General features: G+C 36.3%; 1 protein-coding gene across 1 annotated transcript; it reads right to left on the bottom strand.

Moving 5' to 3' along the window:
* Nucleotides 1-3,526: 3,526 nt before the first annotated feature.
* pcp4b (Purkinje cell protein 4b) lies at nucleotides 3,527-15,733 on the bottom strand. Its single transcript, XM_079480758.1, has 3 exons — nucleotides 15,671-15,733; nucleotides 7,575-7,626; nucleotides 3,527-4,308 (listed from the first exon to the last, which is right to left on the bottom strand). Exons 1-3 carry the CDS (start codon nucleotides 15,677-15,679, stop codon nucleotides 4,169-4,171), a joined length of 201 nt encoding a protein of 66 aa, XP_079336884.1. The 5' UTR covers nucleotides 15,680-15,733; the 3' UTR covers nucleotides 3,527-4,168.
* Between the last annotated feature and the right edge of the window lie 4,684 nt (nucleotides 15,734-20,417).

Raw genomic sequence — 20,417 nt, 5'->3', positions numbered from 1 at the left:
TAAATTGACAGAGGAACTACTTTTGAATTTAAATCGAGGATAATTCTATAGTCATTATTATTATTATTATTATATAAAAATAGAGAAAATGGTCAAAAAATTGGTTAAAGGCGGCGGATGCGGTCAGCTCTACAGGAGGATGTGGCTTTCTTTATCCATGACTCTTTCTGTTTTGATGAGGTGCAATCGGCGGTTTCGTGGCCGATGATCGCCACGGCCTATGTGACATGTGATGATCGCCGACGACATGGAGAAACGACAACGAGTCTGGCGGAGGAGACACGCGTCCGCCTTTTCAAGTCGTCTCAGAATGTTGTGCTTTCTAAGGACTGCATGGGCACCTGAAAATAGAAAATCGATTTCAAGAGATATTTGTCACACTAAAGGATTATATGTTGTTATAATATATATTATGACACTACACGTTATAATATGTATTATGACACGTTATATATATGAAATATATATATATGAAGAGATCACTTTTATTTGTGGATAATACAGGGAAAAAAAGATTTGGTAAATAAAGTCCTTAGTCATGTTTGCACACATCTGGTTTGATTAGAAAATCGAAACTGTTGGGTTCTCTTGTCTTTTTTCCACTTTTGTGACTTCGTAACGCTAGTGGTTTCGTGGGCTGCAGAGCATTTCCAACACAAGGAGAAAACCGTGGAAGAACCGTTCACGCCATACAGCTCCTGGAAGGAATGAATGGTACCCGGTTCATCCGTTTGTAGATGCTGTGGCCTGGTGTAAGACACGTGACAAAGAGAAGATATTTTAATTGAGCAATATGACACTGGATTTACTAATAATTTCGTAATTCTTGGACATCTTGAAGTACTAACAGATATGAATGTATTCAGTAATGCATAATGAAAAATAAAACCCAAGATGATTGACAATAAAGAGACAAACTAATGATGGAGTCTCTAAACTATAATTGAAAGACATGTCTTAACTGTGAGAGGATCATGGGTTTACGTTTACTGTGCACAGTCAGGTGCGCTACAAAGGTTTCAAACTCAACAAGAATAATATTTGTATGTCCAGTTTTCCTATTCAAATGCCAGAATAGGAGCGCTCCTGACACAATAATCTCACCCTCCACACTGTAATGAAAAACAAAACAATCATACCTTTTATAAATTAAACAGCTTTTATGTATTATAGTACTATTTGTTGCCTATTAGTGTCAGAATTAAAAATGAGAAACCAAGAGCGTTCACAATAACTCATTCCTGCATTACAGTGATGGGAATGACCACATAAGTACCAAAGGTTATATTATGGTATATAAAATGTGCTTGAATGTGCAAAAATCATTTTAGTCCTAGACCTTTTTTAAAAACATTTTCAAAACAAGCAACTTTATACATGTTTAAGAAGATCACAAGTAAGAATTCATCAACATTTTAGTGCAATTGCTTACGCAGTGATATCACAAGCCCAAATGTAGCATGTATCTTATTAAGTACATACAAGGTGGACAAGGTGATAAAACCATATTTTTCAACATCAAACAAAGTTTTAACTTGATATCCTTTTTAAGATCATTACTTTAATTCATGCCCATCACATCATCTTGCCTAGGCTGTTTTGTCTTCAATAACGCATTCACGTATTTCTATTTTGTGGATGTCTTTCATCTCCATAGGCTCAGACGGTGTGTTTATGTATGTGTAACAGAGGGTTCTGCAGGATTTCGTGTAAATAATATATATTTCTCAGTACAATGTGTGACCTTCACAGCAGCCGGAGGGTAGATCCTCAGATTTTTCAAATCAATAAATAAACGTTTTTACATGGAATTTGCTGGGGGAACTTATTCCATAGAGTGTTTTACATGAAATCTATAGGTGACTACACATATTCCCAAACTTCAGAGGGGTAAGGCCCTCAAAACCCCATGTTCTTTATATACGGTGTATAATCCTCACACAAACTCTTTCAAACAGATAAAGGGACTTACTATACTAAAGTAACACTATAGTGTTTTTGTAAACATGAAATAATAGAGTGCTCCACAATATTTATTCTTGTGGGCTACCGAAAAAATCAAGTTATCATATTCTGAAGAAGGTATTAGGTACCTCGTTTTTCTGAACACACAGAGGTAGACTACAACATTCACGCATTTCACTTACATAAATTACTTTCACAACATTCTTAATGGTAGTACTGTAAGTACCCACTTCCAGATCATATTATTCAGAACTGTGGTTTTGCTGACGTTGAATGAGACCAGTCTTGTTGCAATATTTCAACTTTGCTTGGAAAGAGACAATATTGATGACCTAATAGACCTAGTGTTAATATCCGTGGAATATCTTAAAGTAGTCAGCTGTAGTGCAGTGGGTTGAACCAGAATTTATATTGACAAAATTAAATGGTGGGGTTTAGGATTGGTTGGAATGTAATTCCATTTGTTTAGTTGAGACTAAACATATAAATACGTTAGGTTTAAAGACTAAACATTTTCAGAGAAAACATTATTGGTCCAAGAACAGAGCCCTGCAGGACTTCACACGAAACCTTTGATTAAAAATGTTCCGTCCATCAAGTAGTTATGCATTGTTTCAGATCTACAGAGTTAGGCTGACACAATACGCACAATCTACTCTACTGGGCAAAAGTTTCGGGATACTTACTCACTCGTGTTCATTGTGTGTTTTCCACATTTTAGAAGATTAATAATACACTCATCAAATTTATGAAACAAATCAGGCAAAAGGCAACTATGGGAATGATGTTGTAACAAAAAAAAGCAAAACGTTATATTGTATCATCTTCAGATGAGGTCACCTTTAGAATTTGCAGGAATGTTTTCTTTAATAAGAATTTTATCAAGCGGTCAGATATAGAAGGCATACGCTCAACAGAAGCATTTAAAAACATGAGCATTAAAAGCATTTGAAAGATCACTGGCTGTGGACACAAGAACAATATCATTATAATATCCAAATGTGGCTTTAGTTGATTACATGAAGTAAAATTAAAAACTATTGGACTGTGGAAAAAGAAAGCTATTATATCCCCCAGTATATTTGTCTGTAGAACACACATTTACATTAAAGGAAATCAAGTGGAACTGTTTGAATGCAAATGTAGTGCTGCGTACACACCACCAGTGACTCTCACTGTGAGGTTTTTAGATGGTGTTCCTAGCATTAGCGGGTCCTTAAAGCAGAATTAGAGCGAGAGGAGGCAATTTGGAGAGTGGCTAAAACAAATGGCTTCAATCAAAACATTAATATATCACTGTATTGTCCTGGGTCTGCATACATTAGTCTCATTAGTCTATTTAGGAACAATAAGGCAGGAACAATTGAATTTGACCATGGAATGGTGGTGTATGTGGTTTTGAAAGGAAACCAGCTTCTTCAGTGTGGGTATTATTGTGGAGATATTTGCAATGAAGGCAGGTGTTTGTGAACCTTATATTTGTGCTGTCCACTTATATTCAGATAGATGTTATTAAACGACTATTAGAAAAAATACTGCCAATTTAAGATCTGAGTCAACACAACGTTCAATTCAAGGATATTTATTAACAGTTGAATGAGAAATGAATGAAAACATATGTGATGTACTGCAGCAAACCAGATACTCAAATGCTTCAAGTCTTTTCACTCAACATAAACTCAACCAAGACATTTAACAATAGAACGATTTAGAAGACGATCTAGGAATTATTCAGCAACATGGGATTCAAAAGACAAGCTGTATTCAGAACTTCACTGGGATCACATCAGCATTTCTTTAGCTGAAACAAAAATCCACCTCCATACTTTTAAAGCACAGTATTTACTCTACAGTGTCTAACTAGAATCAACTTTATCGGCAACTCAGACTGATAATGTGCTTTGACAGGAAAGGGCAGACCTGAAATTGAAACAGCTGCTTTACACTTCAGGTCTTTGAGGTAAAAGTATGACAGACACTCATGCATCAGCAGATATACTTGGCTATAGTAAAGAATACATCTCGAGTCCCAAAAAAATACAAATCTATTGAACTATTTCACAGTTACAGCAGTAAAATAATTAGTTATTATATGGAATTACACATACTGTATTAATGACTGACAGGTTGCAACCTTGAGTCCATGTAGTATGGTTTCTATTACATGCGACATCAAGCCATGCCGTACTGCTGTGGCCTACTATTATTTTTCATCGGTTTTCTTCTTCTGGAACTTCCTGAACTGCGATTGAATGGCGACAGCTGCCTTCTCAGTTTCAGGGGCGTCCATGTCAATGTCAAAGTCCTCTGGGACCTCCTCTGGGACGTCCTTCTTGGACGCATCTGGTAAAAAATAGGAGATTGAATAAGACCAGCACTTTGAGGAATTGAATTGTTAAATTCGTCCAAAAATGAACATTTTCTCATTATTTATTATTCGGAATCCAGACATAAAAACACAATTTGCTGTAGAACGCGGAATGGTTACGGAATCTGCCAAATAAATTAGATCTAGTTCTTAACCAAAAAGTTGCGCTTAACAGCTAACAAAATGCAATTGTGCTGTGAATAACGTAAAAATGATTCAAATGTGGTCTAAATAATCTGCTTGTTTTGGGCGTCTGTATTAAGTAGTTTGCTTGCGTGTACTGCACACATAATGCTTGTGTGGTGCTTTTAACTGCACTGAAGCTACTGTCAAACACCCTTTGCGGCGACCTGTCAAATTAAAAGTCTGGTTAACTTGAACAAATTATAACAGAATTTACCACATCATCCCACTTGATTTTTTTATAATTCGACCACTGTGTGTATTATTTAATGTAAGTTAATGTGCTTGTAAAATTATAAAAATATTACTTAAAATAAACAAAAAATGCATTTATTAAGGACTTAAATAAGTATTAACAGTTAAGTAGACATGAAACCAAAAGAAAATATTATTTACTGGTAATATTGTTTATTAACATAGTTATGGTAAGTACCTCATACCTTATTTTTAAAGATCTGTTTCCCCTTATTAACAATGTCCGCTGTCGGTTTTTAAATATAAATTATAAGTTAATACTATAGTTTTCGGAGATATTTTTCAGTACCATAGTAATATTGTATTTGTTTGTTCTGTTGAACACTAAATTAGATATTTTGAAGAATTAAAGAAAACAAACAGTCCTGGCGCACTTTTGACTAGATTTTTTAATTTGGTAGTCAATGATGTCACAGAAATGAAAATTGCTGACATTCTTACAAATATCTTTCTTTGTGTTCATGAGAACAAAGTCATTTATACAGGTATGAAATAACATGAGGGTGAGTAAATGATTTTCGGGAGACATTTCCCTTTAAGGGTGAAGTAATTCATGACTAAATTTTCATTCGTTGAAGAACAAACCCCATTAAATATCAGGATTCTGAAAAACATGCAACTTTATGAAATATCTAACCATTTCAACATTAATGTAATGCAGGTGTTTATTTGTAATATAGACGGTTTCTTCGGCCGCGTGCACGCCTGAATCCCAGTTAAATTCCGGCCCGTGTTTGGCTAGTGTAATTTATGTTAGTATTCATTTGCATTATTATTTTACTGTATACAATATTTTTATTAAATATTTAGTTGCATGTTCATTTTATTAAATAAACAATTTCTTGTGCTGTAGCTCAATTGCATTCAAACGAACCGCATTGTACACTGACCTCTAGTGGTTGAGCTTGGTATCGCAGTCTAAATTCAAAATATTGGAGAGACAAGTTTAGTCAAGTAACGCTTCTTCTCGGTTTCTTTTGCTTAGTATGTTTGTTACAGATGCATTCAATAGATTGTGCTGTACATGTATTATGTTGGCAACTGAGGACTGTAGAGGGCAGGATATAAGAAAGAAAAAAAGGACACATTTTGTTTTAAGAACTTCCTTATGTTCATTCATATGTGTACTGTTGAGCTATAAAATGAGTGCTTTCCAGCTTAAATTGAGTATTTTCAGCACGGTTCGTTCTATGTTCACACAGATACTCTGCCATATGGGTTTTGACGGGTCTTGTCGTAGCGATACAATGTTAGCACTGTAGGTCTCAAGAGTACCGAGATGACAATGTGACAATTGGTGAAAACTAAATGTTATGTCACAGTGTCACCTATGCATTGTAGCACAAAACACATTCAGTGTTAAACTTCCTGCAGGCACAAATCCAAGCCATCTAATCACAGGGGACAGATTGATGACTTTCCAGTCCAGTTCTTGTCTCCGGCTGCGTCCATAATTGACGCATACATTTATTTATTTTCTGGCCGCAAAAGAGTAATGAATAGTCATATAATATGTCATATTCAGACTACAGGAAAAATGTCAAATTTTCATCAGCTCAAATTGATTTCTTTAATATATTAAAGTGAAATTACTTTTGTAATCGTGTATTAACTATATTATTTTGGATTGTTTAGTAATAGCTGGCTTACCCATGCTGCGTTCCTTAAACTAAGTGCCATCTGTAATAAGACTGTGTCTGTTTCTTCTAAGATTGTTTAGTTTTCCCTCTCTCAATAAGCGTTGTACCCGTGTACTCTCTCCAGGGCATCAGAAGAATGAAAAGCTCACAGTCTGTTAAGTCTAATTTAAGATGTTGGTTCGGGTCTATTTAGTTTTCTTTTCATAAATGTGTGCAGCTAAAACGCTGGGGACCATGTTCATTATTTCAAACACTTTCATTTTTTTCACCTTTTTCTTCAGCTTTTTTCATGCACAGGCACACATTTTAAAGTGCTTGGCAGACTATTTTTCATTCAGTGAACACGGTACGGAACACATTTTCTCCGACGGAGTGCTTCTGGGAATACTTAAGAGATGCTTATGTTGAGAGATTTCAGATGGGATGCTGGTCTTGGGCTTTCTTGCATGCTGAAGGTTTTTCGGGGTAAATGCAACAACGTGATTGTTTCTCTTTTCATTTAAAACCAAGTATGGCTGTATTTGTCTTCATAGTGGAATCTAGATATGTAAACTTGGGCCGATAATTCTTGTAACCTATATACAGTATCTAAATATTAACATACAATTTTATGAGACTAAAAGCAGTGGTCCAATGTTTGCCTTTAGTTTTTTTTTAAATATTCACTGCAGAAAACAAGGTAACAATTAGTTATTTTCTTCCCCATAAACCGTGTACCAAGCATCCTTTACATTAGCCTAAACTTTTCATGATATCATTTTTATTTAATAAACAAATGATGGAGGTTCTTCCGGAGCAACCCAGAAAAGCGTTCTCAATAGTCTAACAGGTGCATTTACAACAATATGCTTTTGTTCATATAATTCACACATTCATAAATATTTACATTAACAATGTTTTGCTAATAGCAGTAAGTGAATGATCATGACAGAAAGACAGGGTTTTAACTGTGAGCAGCGTTCAGCTGAAGCGGTTCAACCAGAGGAAATTATTCATAATTTATCGGCAACAATTTATCAGCCTGATTTTATTATCGGGATGATACTGCTAACATTAAAAATTACCATTTATCAGCCGAAAAATGTAATGGTACATCCCTCTTGCAATCTGCTTACTGTATATCAATGATGTGTTTGATTGTAAGAATATTATGTTGTCATTACCTTGTGTCCCGGATGATTTGGTGTTGCCACCAGCCGCTCCAGATCCTTGTCTCTTCAGAAAGAAAAAAAGAAAAATATACATTTATTTTTTTCACCAACAAATTTACCAGCATACTAAAGAAACACTATGGGTACATAGCAGTAGCGAACCGTGACATTTGAGCTTCGGCCCTCTGCCTACACGCACCCATCCCTAACCCAACCCATTTACCACAGTACAGTAAGGTGTTTTACCTTACCGAGCTTTCCTACAGAAGTGAAAACACATCATTATACCATCACACTTCCCACATGATACATTTAAAATGCTACTCCAGACTTGAAATGCAACAAGCCGAACACAGCAAGACAGTTAACACAAAATTAACACGCATAATGCCATTTTAAATGCGACACCTCGTGAGAGCGCCCTCAGCTAAGAAAACCAGTACAGTAAACAGAGATTCACCACAAATATAAACTATGATTATAATAAATCTTAATATTACACTGGTAACGTTACAGTGAACTAAACGTGTGGAACTGACTGTAGTAAATTTACCATTGACCTGAAAAATGTAAATATGCACAATATGTTAAATTTAAGACTGACCACATCAGCAACCAGAATGAATTGAGGCCCGGCATCCTAATAAATCATAAAGAACTTACAATTTGATGACCAAATTACTTTATAAAGCCTCCCGTTGTTTTGAACAACGTTTATCGACGTTGGTCAGTTTTACCGTCACTCAAAATGAATCTCTCCCATTGATTTACTGTACTGTCATTTTTTAATATGAATTTTATTTAAATAACACATGTATAGTATTTATTAAATTGTATTATTATGTAATATAGTTATCACAGTTTGTGTATTGCTTTTGCAATGCTCTACAAAGGAACCGCTACATAAACACTTGCATAATAACAATAGAAAAGCAACAATGATTTTGACATTGTGGAGTGAAGTATGAACCGTACCTTTTAATTCATTGTTTGTTTCATTATTAAATTTTTTATATATAATACTGAGGGGGTTCCAAATGCTCAGGCTGAATTATGAGGGTAGTGCAACTTCTTCATAGCGCCATTAGCCACATGAGAAACATTTTGTATTTAGAAGGTATGTAATGATCAGGAACGTGACAGCAACACATCGACATAATGCCTTTAAACATTAAGTTTTTGCTGCCAACTGCATCTATTTCCGATTTCCGAACAGTTTCTTTATTACCACAGTATTATTTGTAAATTCAATAGTAGTATAATATAATTTCATTATAATAAATATATTTCATTCACAGGAGTTTTTGATGTGTGAGAAAGCACCGAGCATGCTTTCCCTTGGCACATTCTCTCTTGAATTATTAACTTTCAATGAATTTCAAAGAGTGTTTGTAGTGCTTTGATGCCGAGTTGCTCAGGCAACAAACATGAAATGGCAAGTTCTGCCATACAACATAGAAATGACCTTATAGCCGAAATGTGAATGTATGTGATTAATTGTAATATATGTTGTTATTATATTGTTATAATAGATATGTTAAATAATAGTTGAGTTGACTATAAAAGGATGTTTATCCTAACCAGCCATTCATCGAAGTTATTTATTCACTGATTGTAAATGAATGGATTTTAAATATGGAATTGACATCTTTGAGATAAATTAATACTTCCAATCATCTTCAGTCATCATCCCAAGTTACTGTTATGACATGATCCTTCCTTTTAAAGGGATACTCCAGCCAACAATGAAAGATATTTGGAAAAATCTACAATAGTAGAAAAAAATACTCTGCCGAACACAAAATGAGATATTTTGCGAGGAATTAAGGAAAGGAAACGGTTTTTGGACACCTTTGACTTCCATTAAAAAAATTTGACATTTCTTCGTATTCAAAATGTTTGGAACAACTTGAGGATGAGTAAATTATTTACATTTTTGGGTGGAGTATCCCTTTAATCCTAATATGTGGCACTCTGCTATCGTGTATGTTTCACTGTGAAGATTGTAAAATACTATATATTTTACTCGTTTGTTTTATATTTCAGGACACCCATTCAAATTCAGTAGCCCCTGTCATGCCCATATCAATATTAGTTTTGTTCTTTTTTTTCATATTGGGAGCATAACAGTTATTGGTGAAGAGTACACAGTTTAAACAGTATACAGTCCACACAGCTATAATAAAAGGGAATTACAGAGTGCGTCTCTACAGAATGTCATGCTATCTTGTTCCCACTCAGTAGACAGGCGTCAAAGACAATGGCCGTCATTCATGAAACATTCGAAAATATAGTTTAGGAGTATAGGAGTATTTTGCGTGTAAACCAGACATTCCAGAAAACTTTCCTCCGGATTCACAAATACTTCGTATTTCGTATGTATGTTAATGAATTCCTATCGTCCGTAAACGTGCTTGAACGTGCTCATTCACAATTAGCATAATCCTCGCCTTTGAATTACAGTTACTCAAATTACATATACGCATTAAAAAACTTATAGGCTATATGCTTACCAATATATTAATAAATTAAACTGCGTCCACCAAAATGTTTTCAGCCACATGGCGCTCCTTGATAACGACCAGCTGATGGCGCCTGAGACACTTTGGAGGCACTGCGTGTTATTCTGGAGATACGTTGGTTGCTGTGATTTAGAATATTCGCAGCAGTTAGCGTACTTGTTACAAGTATCATATTTGAAGAATATTACTTAATGGTTACTGCATTTACTTATTAATATTAACTTCTCCATTGTTGTGTATGATGGTTGGTAATTGTAGTGTTTGTCCCGCCACTTCTTCACTGTGATTGGACGGCAAAGTTACAAAGTAAAAATTGATAAAGAACAGGGCGAAGGACTCGTGAAATATCATTATGATACATCACAGTGCAGTGTCATCGATTTGTCTAAAGTAATACAGAAAGTTACGTGTTGTTTTATGCACTATTTACACATGGTATGGAGCAGGTGTACATTTCTTTCGTTCCAATTAACCTTTTGAAAATACGAACATTTTCATGAATCCAAACTTTATGTTAGAATGACTTTACAAAGAATTTACAGCAAAATGTGTTCTGCTCGCGTTTCAAGAATGAGACCCATTGTTCAAGGTAAACAAATTTCTTTATGTTGGGTTTTCCAGAGGATGATGGAGCAGAAAGAGGCTCCTTCATCACAAACACAATGTCACTGCTGAGAGAACCAATTATGTTCCTACGGTCTCCTCCACTGGTGAAAATGGAGTAGTTTCTTTAGTATAACATAGCTTCAAAGCAAGGGTGCTGCACAGTCTACTTCTGAAAGGAATTGAAAAAAAAAGGATATTACATTTACCTCTAAACAAAGATATCCAAAGCCTTCTTTCCATGATAGAAGAAACCACGTTCAGTGTAGCCAAACCCTCTTGGCTACATATTTAAACAAATATTTAATCATAAATGTAAATAATGTCATTGTTTGCAACGCGGCAGGGATTTTTAAGGATAATTCTAGGTGCCCTGAAGTCTTGATCTGAACGACAGCACAGATTAGGTCTTTCTTACAAGCTTTTCAGTATGACTTCCAAGTACTTGGAATACATGGGTCATATGGACTTAATTTTGGAGCTTGGCAGAACAAATCACTGTTCGTTTTTTGTGTATAAAAACACAGCTCGTAACAACTCATTTTTCGTTCCAAAGAAATAATAAAGTAATGTGTATTTCCAAATTTTAACCAGCATTAAAGGTCAAATGTGTAATTCTTTAGAGGATCTTATTTCTTGGAGGTTCTTAAACTGTACATAGTATCAGAAGTTAATAAAGATGTGAATAATGAAGCGTTATGTTTTTATTACCTTAGAATGAGCTATTTCTATTTACACAGCTTCCATTGTTTACCTCATTTGTAAGTCGCTTTGGATAAAAGCGTCTGCTAAATGACTAAATGTAAATGTCCATATGTCGCGGGTCCCCTAATATGGAATGGGCCATGTTGTTTCTACAGTAGCTCTAAACGGACAAACTGCTCTAGAGAGCGTTTGGTAAATACATTATTATTCGGCAAAGAAGTGAAAACGTAATGATATATTAGTTCTGTCAGCCACCGTTGTGCTTTGCAAGGGAGGGGTGAAGTGTGCTGTCGAATTTGGATGACAACTGCTTAAAAACAGCAAGGTATCCAAATATAATCCAATTTTGCAAGATTGTAGGGTAAACAGCCTTCATAGGACTGTGATCATTAATTCCTAATACGTCATGTGTGGAAGAAACGTTTAGAGCCCCGCCGACAAAAACGTGTCACAATGTTTACTAACAGGCATCTAAGCAATTTTATGAGACAAGGTTGATGAAACACAACTGAGAACTCCGGGAGATTATGTCTCCTGAGCTAACCAAACTAAAAATATTTCTCAGGGACTCGAGCGGTCTTTGAGTTAAAGATGAATATCACGTCTTCCAGGTGGAGGAACTATGTGCAAGTGTGAGCGGCATCTGAACACACAAGGGGATGTTTTACGTCCTCAATGCGTCTCCTGCCGTCACAAGATCCCCCATCTCACATTACTGAAACTTCTCCTGGTCTCTTGAGTTTAAGCAGTATCGCATCTCTTTGATTTAGTCAGTTGTGAAATGAAGTACATTGTCATTCTATTTAACTTTATTAAACAGAATGTAGGGAACTTTTTAATGAACAGTTATAACAGAATGTGCAAGTCATCTCGTCTAAAGGTTGATAGCCAAGGGAGAACCTAGATTATTTACCAGCAGTGCCCTATGATGACATTTCCCTTAATGTGAGTCTCATTAATGTTAAATAACTCAAGAGGATGGATTAGAGGATGTAACACTCTTTTAACACAATGTTGCCAATGTCATTTTGTAAACATACAGTAAGCGACCACCTATGTATCCCCAGTTCTCCAAATCAACCAGATTTGTTTTTATTCTTATTATTTGATTGAATTTTGACAGTGTATTAATATTGGTTCGGTGCCCTTGGTGCAAAATAAATCTGTGGAGGAAATGCTCAATTACATTTTTAGGTTTGTATGAATTATTTTACAACATGCCGGCTGGAGCAATTCTTATAAATGTAATTGTTCAATTGACTAAATGCCCTTCTATCACCTCTCGATTCCTTCCCTCACTAATAAAGTTGTCAGTGTGTTTTATAGATTTAATTTGCAGATTTACATTGCGTCTGCATGGTGCTTTACAAGTGACAGGGAATCATCTGATTGATATTGCTTCAGAAATCAAGCCAAAACTTACACATTACAGCTAGAATTTATTCTCACGAAAACACTTAAAGCATGGCCTGCAATACACTTTGTAAACCGTCTGTGTGTGTTTGATTTATGATCCTTTTACAGAATGTAAATATTTATAATATGCATAACTGTATTGATGTCTTGTGCTATGTAATATCACACGAGCAAAAATGAAAGAATCAGATATGTAAACCATTTATCCTTTGGTCCGATCAAATCTTTTTTGGGGGCAATATTCAATGGCAACTGTGAAAGTGGAAAAACAGGATATTAAAGCTAAACATTAGCTCGAATTTTTGGCATATATTAAGATTTAGAATATGTGGCTGGCTGAGGAATTTTAAGGTCGATTGCCATATTACAAAAGCTCAAAGAAGCACAAAGTTCATATAATCCATCTTTTGATTAAAAAACCATTAACTTTAGCTCTTTAATATTCTGGTGTGTTGATGCCTTCGGCCAAACAAAAAAAATCAGTGGCTTCCTTGGCAGCTTCATTTGCAAATGTTCAAAGACAGAAATTCCATGCACGTCAATTGGAAATATATTTTCTAGAATAAATGTATATTTCTATGTATATTATAATTATTTTTAATAAAAAATATTCTGTTTATCCAAACAAATGTGTAATATAATTTATATATATAAATAAACACAAAATATAAAAATTATTGTAAAAAAAATATATTTGTTTAACATATTTTGAATTGAAAAGATTTTTCTGAAATATATATTTGAAAAATAGCTAACATATATTTTAAACACTTAACAAATGTATAAGGCAAGTTTATTTTTGTAATAATAAAGACAAAACACAAATATTTTAGTGATTTGTTAAAACCTTCGATCGTTTATTTTGCTAATCACCAATAAATACTGTTTATTAAGAGCAGCTGTGATACAAACTTTACATGGAGTGCTGGTCTCATACATTTGTCAAGCACACCTTCTTTGAAGGATGTTTCTTTAACGTCACAGACTAAATGTAATCAGAATATATCACAGCTGCACGTACACCGAGAGAATTGGTGGAAAATTGAGGAGCTCGTGGCATAAGATGTCCGATCAGATTTGTGACAGTCCGTTTTGAAGAAATGCATGAGGCCCTGCAAGTGTCATAAAGCATCCCGATGTGAGAGAAATGATGTCTGAAGAGGTCAGAGATGAATTAGGGGATCGGGTCATTTGGGAATGAGTAACGTGGCACTTTTTGAAGAGTTGTAAAAATCCGATTAAATGTGCTATGGTGTTCTTTATCTATCTATATTTCTGCGTCCAGCTGCTGTTTCAGCACTAAAATGCTCTAGCCAATAAACTAGATTAGTGTACCGTATATAAGAGCCAGAAAGACACGGTACATCTGCTTAACTGAGCATTTTGGCCGTTATGAGGGTGAATTAAACAAATAATCTTGTTTTAGGTCAACTGTTTCTTTCCACACATCACGGTTAAAATCAGAGATATGTTTAAATATAAAAAAACTTCTGTCTTCACGGAAAAGACAGAATGGAAGCTGGGAAGATGTGGCATATTTGGATCACGTAATTGGTCTTTTTCTTTAGATATTAAACGCTCTAATACGTCGAAGCGCTCCGCGCATGATAATGACCCGTCTGCCTGAAATGAGCTGAGATTATGCTAATTTCCTCTCTCATAATTAACATCTCGCTCCACATTACAACTAGATCAACATTTTTAAAGCTCTGCACTTCACAAGTGACTACGGCAGGAAAGCACACTCGCCAGGTTGTCATCACCTGCAAAATCCCAATCGCAAGATTGCTTTTGATAAACCACTCGAAAGAAAACCATTTGATGAGTGAAGATCATTGAGATCATGCAGTGCATGCAGGCCAGTGAAGACTTCAGAAATGGCTGTTCTGCACTGTACTCTTTTATGTTCAGCATTTTCTTCTGTGTCATGTTTGTCGACGGACAAACACGCATCTTAAAAGTGTACACAACGCATTAAAGCTCTCATTTATGAACTATACTATACCATAAATAGACGCGTCTCCTGTCAGTGGCTGTACCCAGACAACACTGTAGTTCAGCCCTATGACAAATGAACTACAGAGGGATCCGTTTCAATGATCAAAACGCTTTACGTCCACAGTTTTGTTTGTTTGTTTGTTTGTTTTAAAAGAATTACGGCCGAGGAGATTGAGAAATCAGCCGTGAACTAGTTCTGTCCATTACCTGTATTGCTTTATTTAGCTTAAAGAGTTTAAAGTGCAAAACCAGGAATATAAGGGGTGCTATTATAAGCCCTTAGTTAAATTAGGATATTAACGTTGTTTTTGAAACATATTTTACATTACTGGCGTGCACTGATGCATTTTAAGAAACGTCTTCAACCCATGTCCCCTTTATGTTTAATGTATGTATCCTTAAACTTTTTCTTGAATGTCTGTTTGGGCTACTGGATCATTGGGCATGAGCCTGATACCTTTATCTAAGTTATCTAATACAGATGTTTATTTTTCTTTACGACGAATACTTTATTATTGGGAAAAAAGTAGTTAGCATGACCTTATGCGTTATACCCTACTGGTCCAATAACATGTTATGCATGACTCCATTATAACGTCTATAAACTGATTTGGGAAATTTCATATATTACACATTTGAAAGATGCTTTTATATAAAAGCACAACTTTAATATGTCGATTCTCTTCAGGACTGTTCGCTCTGGGACTCGACCCACACACAATATGTGTTTGAATCCACTGCCCTGACGCTGAATGAAAAGCGCGAAAAACGACTTTAACGTGTTAACGGGTTCATTCGAGTAAAAGTAACACGACACGGTGTAAAGTAAGAAGTATATTTCCAGTGTAAAAGCGCCGTACTCACCTCACTCATGTCTCAGGGATGTCTCGCGAGTTTCTCTCAGGGCTGTAGTGAGTTAACGGTCGTGTTTCCCCTCAGCGCGTGAGCTTTTTAAAGTCTGTAGGCGGGCTCTCTTTGACGTCATCGCGGCCGCTCTAAACCAATGGGAGAGCCGTCGGCAAATCTCCTTATTCTCCTTATTCAGTTTAGTTTCTACAGTAAAAATAAATAATAAAGAAATACAGCACATCTACTCTGAATCTGTATCTTATTATGTAAGATATATTTAGTTATTAAGTTATATTATTTAATTATTTATCATCATTTGGATCAAGTGTTGAAAAAGTTGAGTACTGGTTCATTCGTTTGTTTGTAGCCTGAATACTACTTTTCATATTGCTCGTCATTTAGGCAAATGTTCGTTTATTTCAATGGCACTTTTCACAATGTGATAATATTGCATGCAGCTTTACCCGAGTGACGTTGGAAAACGTGATGTCGAAATAGGAAAATGACAGAAAACAGGGAAAATATGTAGAATGCTATTATTGCACATTTTTATAAGATGAAAATTAGCAATATTAATTACACAATAAAATGATTGTGTACAGGACGTATCGGACCGTTTCATCCATTGGAAGTATACTGTATGCGCCTTAAAGGGATACTCCACCCAAAAATGAAATGCTGCCATGCATTACTCAACCTCTAGTTGTCTCAGAAACGTGTACATTTCTTTGTTGGGTTGAACACAAAGAGGGATATTTTGGAATAACGCGAGCAACCAACAGTTATGAAGCACCATTACTTGAAGTAGGAAAAATTGTAATGGTAGTCAAAGGTGCCCCGGAACTGGTTGTTTTCCTACATTCCTCAAAATATCTTCTTTTGTGTTCAACAGAACCAAACTATGGCAGTCGATGGTGCTTTTGAACTGTTGGTTGCTTACATTATTCCAAAATATCGCTCTTTGTGATCAACCCAACAAAAAAAAAAATTTATGTGGCGGATGTGGTTCATTTTTGCGTAGAGTATCCTCTTAATATACGGTCACAAAGTTAATTCGTGTAAGCAAGTGTCAAAAAATGCAAAATCCCTGAAGTTTCCAAATGACTCGGGATAAAAAGATGCGTGAATGAATGACGATTAAAGGCGGAGCTATGAGAGTTTAGAATTACTGTGTATACTACTGTATAACCTTATAATGTTGTTAAAGTGGAGGTAACATGCTATTTCACGCATTATGACTTCATCACACTGTTAAACGTGCTGGTTGTTAGTATAGTATTTCGATACGTTTTTTTCAAACATGGGCGGCGTCCCAACCGGCATACTATCCTTCCTAAATAGTGTTCGAAAGGAGAATTAGTACGTCCCAAATCGTAGTATGTTGAAAAAAGTATTCCAAAGATTCCCGGATGATCTACTACTTCCGGTAAAAATACAAAGTGCAGAACGATGCAAACTCTAATAGTTAATATTACCCACAACTCACCGCGAGTAGGCGGAGTTTAGTGACGCTCCACTGCATAAATAAATTATACAACTGATGCGTCACCAAATTAACAAATGTAAGTATACAGTTAACATTATAATGAATGAATAAATAGCTTAATGGAAGAAAAGCTGTATTTGGATGTGTGTGACAGTTAATGACCACAATGTTGTCTAGGCAACAATGGCTTCCTGTTAGTATGTCCCAATGCTTGCATATTGTTTTGCTCAACACTTAAATGTATATACTATATATACTATATACTACAAAAACAGTACCTACTTCAAGTGCATAGTATAAGTAGGAGAATTGGGACGCAGCTATGGATTCCCATCTTTTAACAAGGGTTCTTAATCCATTATTGGACAATTCTTCCGGAAAAGCATGTCCACGTGTCATCCAGAGAGTGAAAGACCATGCCCATGTGCAAGCGTGAGAGAAAGAGCACGCCCACACGTCAAACAGAACGCTTGAGGAAGAGCACGTCCATCGATGCCGCTTCACTCGGCTGACGGAAGTTTAGTTGTGTATGTTTGCACACTGCATTTGGGTGATGGATGTTATGTAAACGGTGGATATGACGCTGGATTTAGGGATTGTTTGAAATGTATAGATGGAACGGTCCCAGCGCGAAAGGATGCCGGACATGAACCATATGCGGTAAATCAAACTGAGTCAATTATCTGTGTTTTGTTGACAATCGGCGTGTACGGGCATAATGTAAACATTATTGTGAATCAATGCGATGATGTATTGTGTGCGGTGCAGTTCTACCCACTGCCTGCCTCCAGGCGCTTATCTTTTCCAGAAACAATCGTACAGCTGTATCTCTCTTTTATTAATTTGATCAAACTAAATACTCTAAATATGAAATTCTCAAGATTATTTTGAGATTGGCAGAAACTGCGTGTGTGTTTTTGATTTTATTTCTTTAAAGCAATTTTGCGGATTGTATCAATGCAGCCGTACAAGTAAACACACACACACACAAACATGTTAAAATGTTGTATGTCTTAATCCTAATCTTAAAACTCTAAATCTAATTGGGATTAAAGGGAAAGTTCACTGAATTCTTCCAAATATATAGGTTTGGAACAACGTGAGGATGAATAACTCATGACAGGACTTTCATTTTTGGGTGGAATATCCCTTTAATGTTGAAATCTACCACATCTCCAGATCAATGATGAATAAATCACGGACAGCAAAGGAAATCAGATGCTCATTTGGAACCAAACCTACAGCTGCAGTCGGCAGATATGATTGTGTACAGACTCAATGAGATGATATAACCATTCCACGTGTGACACTGTAAATTCTCCCATTCTTTCCTGTATTCGTCCAAAGCTTTGAGACCTTCAGTGCAACCGAATGGTATTTTAGGATGCATGTTTACTGCGGGAGTAAACATTGTGTCAGGGGTTGCTCCCTGCACATTTGTATCTGCCACACGCAACATGTTTAAATCACACGAGAGTCGCTGCTGCAGAGGATTGGGCCAGGCGTGTATGCAGAGGAAATGCAGCAGAGAATCTCCCAATGGAAGAGAAAGAGAGAGAGAGTCCAGTCTCAACCCCAGCAGAATTATAAAGATCACACAATTCTGAGAATCTCACAGACATTACTGTTTCCTATTTGACGGTACACGCTCTACTGATTTGATTTCTCATCACGTGTCCACGGTCTGTTCCCTTTGATGGTGTCCTGTGCAAAAAAAGGATGCGTTTTCGGTCGAGTGTATCTTGTCGAGCCCAGCGCGCTCCAGGGATTCATTTAGCAGCTGTTAATTGCATTTCTTTATGGAATGAGAGAAATGTCCTCTCCAGAACATCACATGGCCACAGCTACCTGCATCTACATATACTACCACAAAGAAAAAGTACATTATGAATGACCGCAGTCTCTTTCCTGCTCTCGGCGGTCATAAACTGCAAGTTATAAACTCTGCTAGGGGAGTATCGCGGATAAGGTGTTTGATTTTGTGATTATGCCGCTTATTGCGCGGTTACGTTCTTACTACTGAATAAAAGGACTACTAAATAAATCTATGAAATATCGATCAATGCCGGAAATTGGTGGCCTAGGGCTTAGGTCAATTATATACACTTATATAAGTGCTATAGACGCTTAAAAGGTTCATGGAAGAACCACTTTTGATTCACAAAGAACCAAAAGGTTCTTCTATGGCACCGAAGCCCCTTTTTTTAAAATACTGTAATGAGGAGATGAGCTATCTTAGATGCGAAAAGTAGACATTCAGCAGACCGATGTTTGGTAGCTGTCCATAGCTGTTTTAGCGTAACTATAAATCAAATTGTGGCGCTTTAATACATCACACAACATAGTGCCTAAAATCACCTGCGACCAAAACAGAACAGTCAGCTCATACAACAGGACTGTAAAACACCAAACCAAACTTAAAGAAAGCCGACTGTGGTGTCCGTAACGCCTGTTAAATGTATTACATCGCTGCTGTCCCTCATAGTCACCTTTTATGTTTGTCACTTACCATCTAACCAACGATAAGAATTAAAAGTGCTTTGATAACACCGTATCGAATCGTTTTGAAAGTGAAGTGTTTTTTTCATTTCCTGAAAAACTGTGAATTTTGACATCCGGAAAGACAGCGACGATGTGCATCTCCACACGCGGGTTTGTGAGATCACGCTATTGTGTAAATCTAGACCCGTACATTTGATGTACTTCTTACCTGTCTGCCTGCCAAAAACCTACACGGACCTATTCATCAGGAAAGAGAATTTCAGTGTACGTCTAAAAGTGTTTGAGGTTTATTTATTGAAGTGACAGCCTGCGTGTGCCATCTGAGCCCAGCTCTGACAGACGGAGAGGCGGAGAGGCGCATATGCAAATATCTCTGCTAATTTGCCCTCAAACAAAAATCGAGCTGACACAGCTTGCTGGCCAAACGATTGGTCATCAGAAAAGGGTTTGAGTATACTTTGCTTAGACGTACAGAGATCAGAAGTGAGGACGGAGGGTGAGATTGTGTAGTGAGTGTCCTTGCACATGTAGTACATCCAAAACAACATTGCTATTGATTTAGTACGCAAATGTAATCTTCATGTATTTTTGTAAATACGGTGTCCTAATAATGATTTTTTAGTTATTGCCGCTGGTTATAGTCTGAAGCAATGTGTTAGTCATTATATCTCTCATCCCTTGCATTTGCTTTAATGACACAATAGTCTTCTCTGCACGTTTATCGCATTTTAAAGTGTCTTGCCAAAGGTGAGACTTCGACATTCCTTGACATCA

The sequence above is a fragment of the Barbatula barbatula genome, assembly GCF_947034865.1.
Source record: "Barbatula barbatula genome assembly, chromosome: 19".
Classification (NCBI taxonomy): domain Eukaryota; kingdom Metazoa; phylum Chordata; class Actinopteri; order Cypriniformes; family Nemacheilidae; genus Barbatula; species Barbatula barbatula.
The sequence above is the reverse complement of the archived record's forward strand: the minus strand, read 5'-3'. Positions and strand labels throughout refer to the sequence as shown.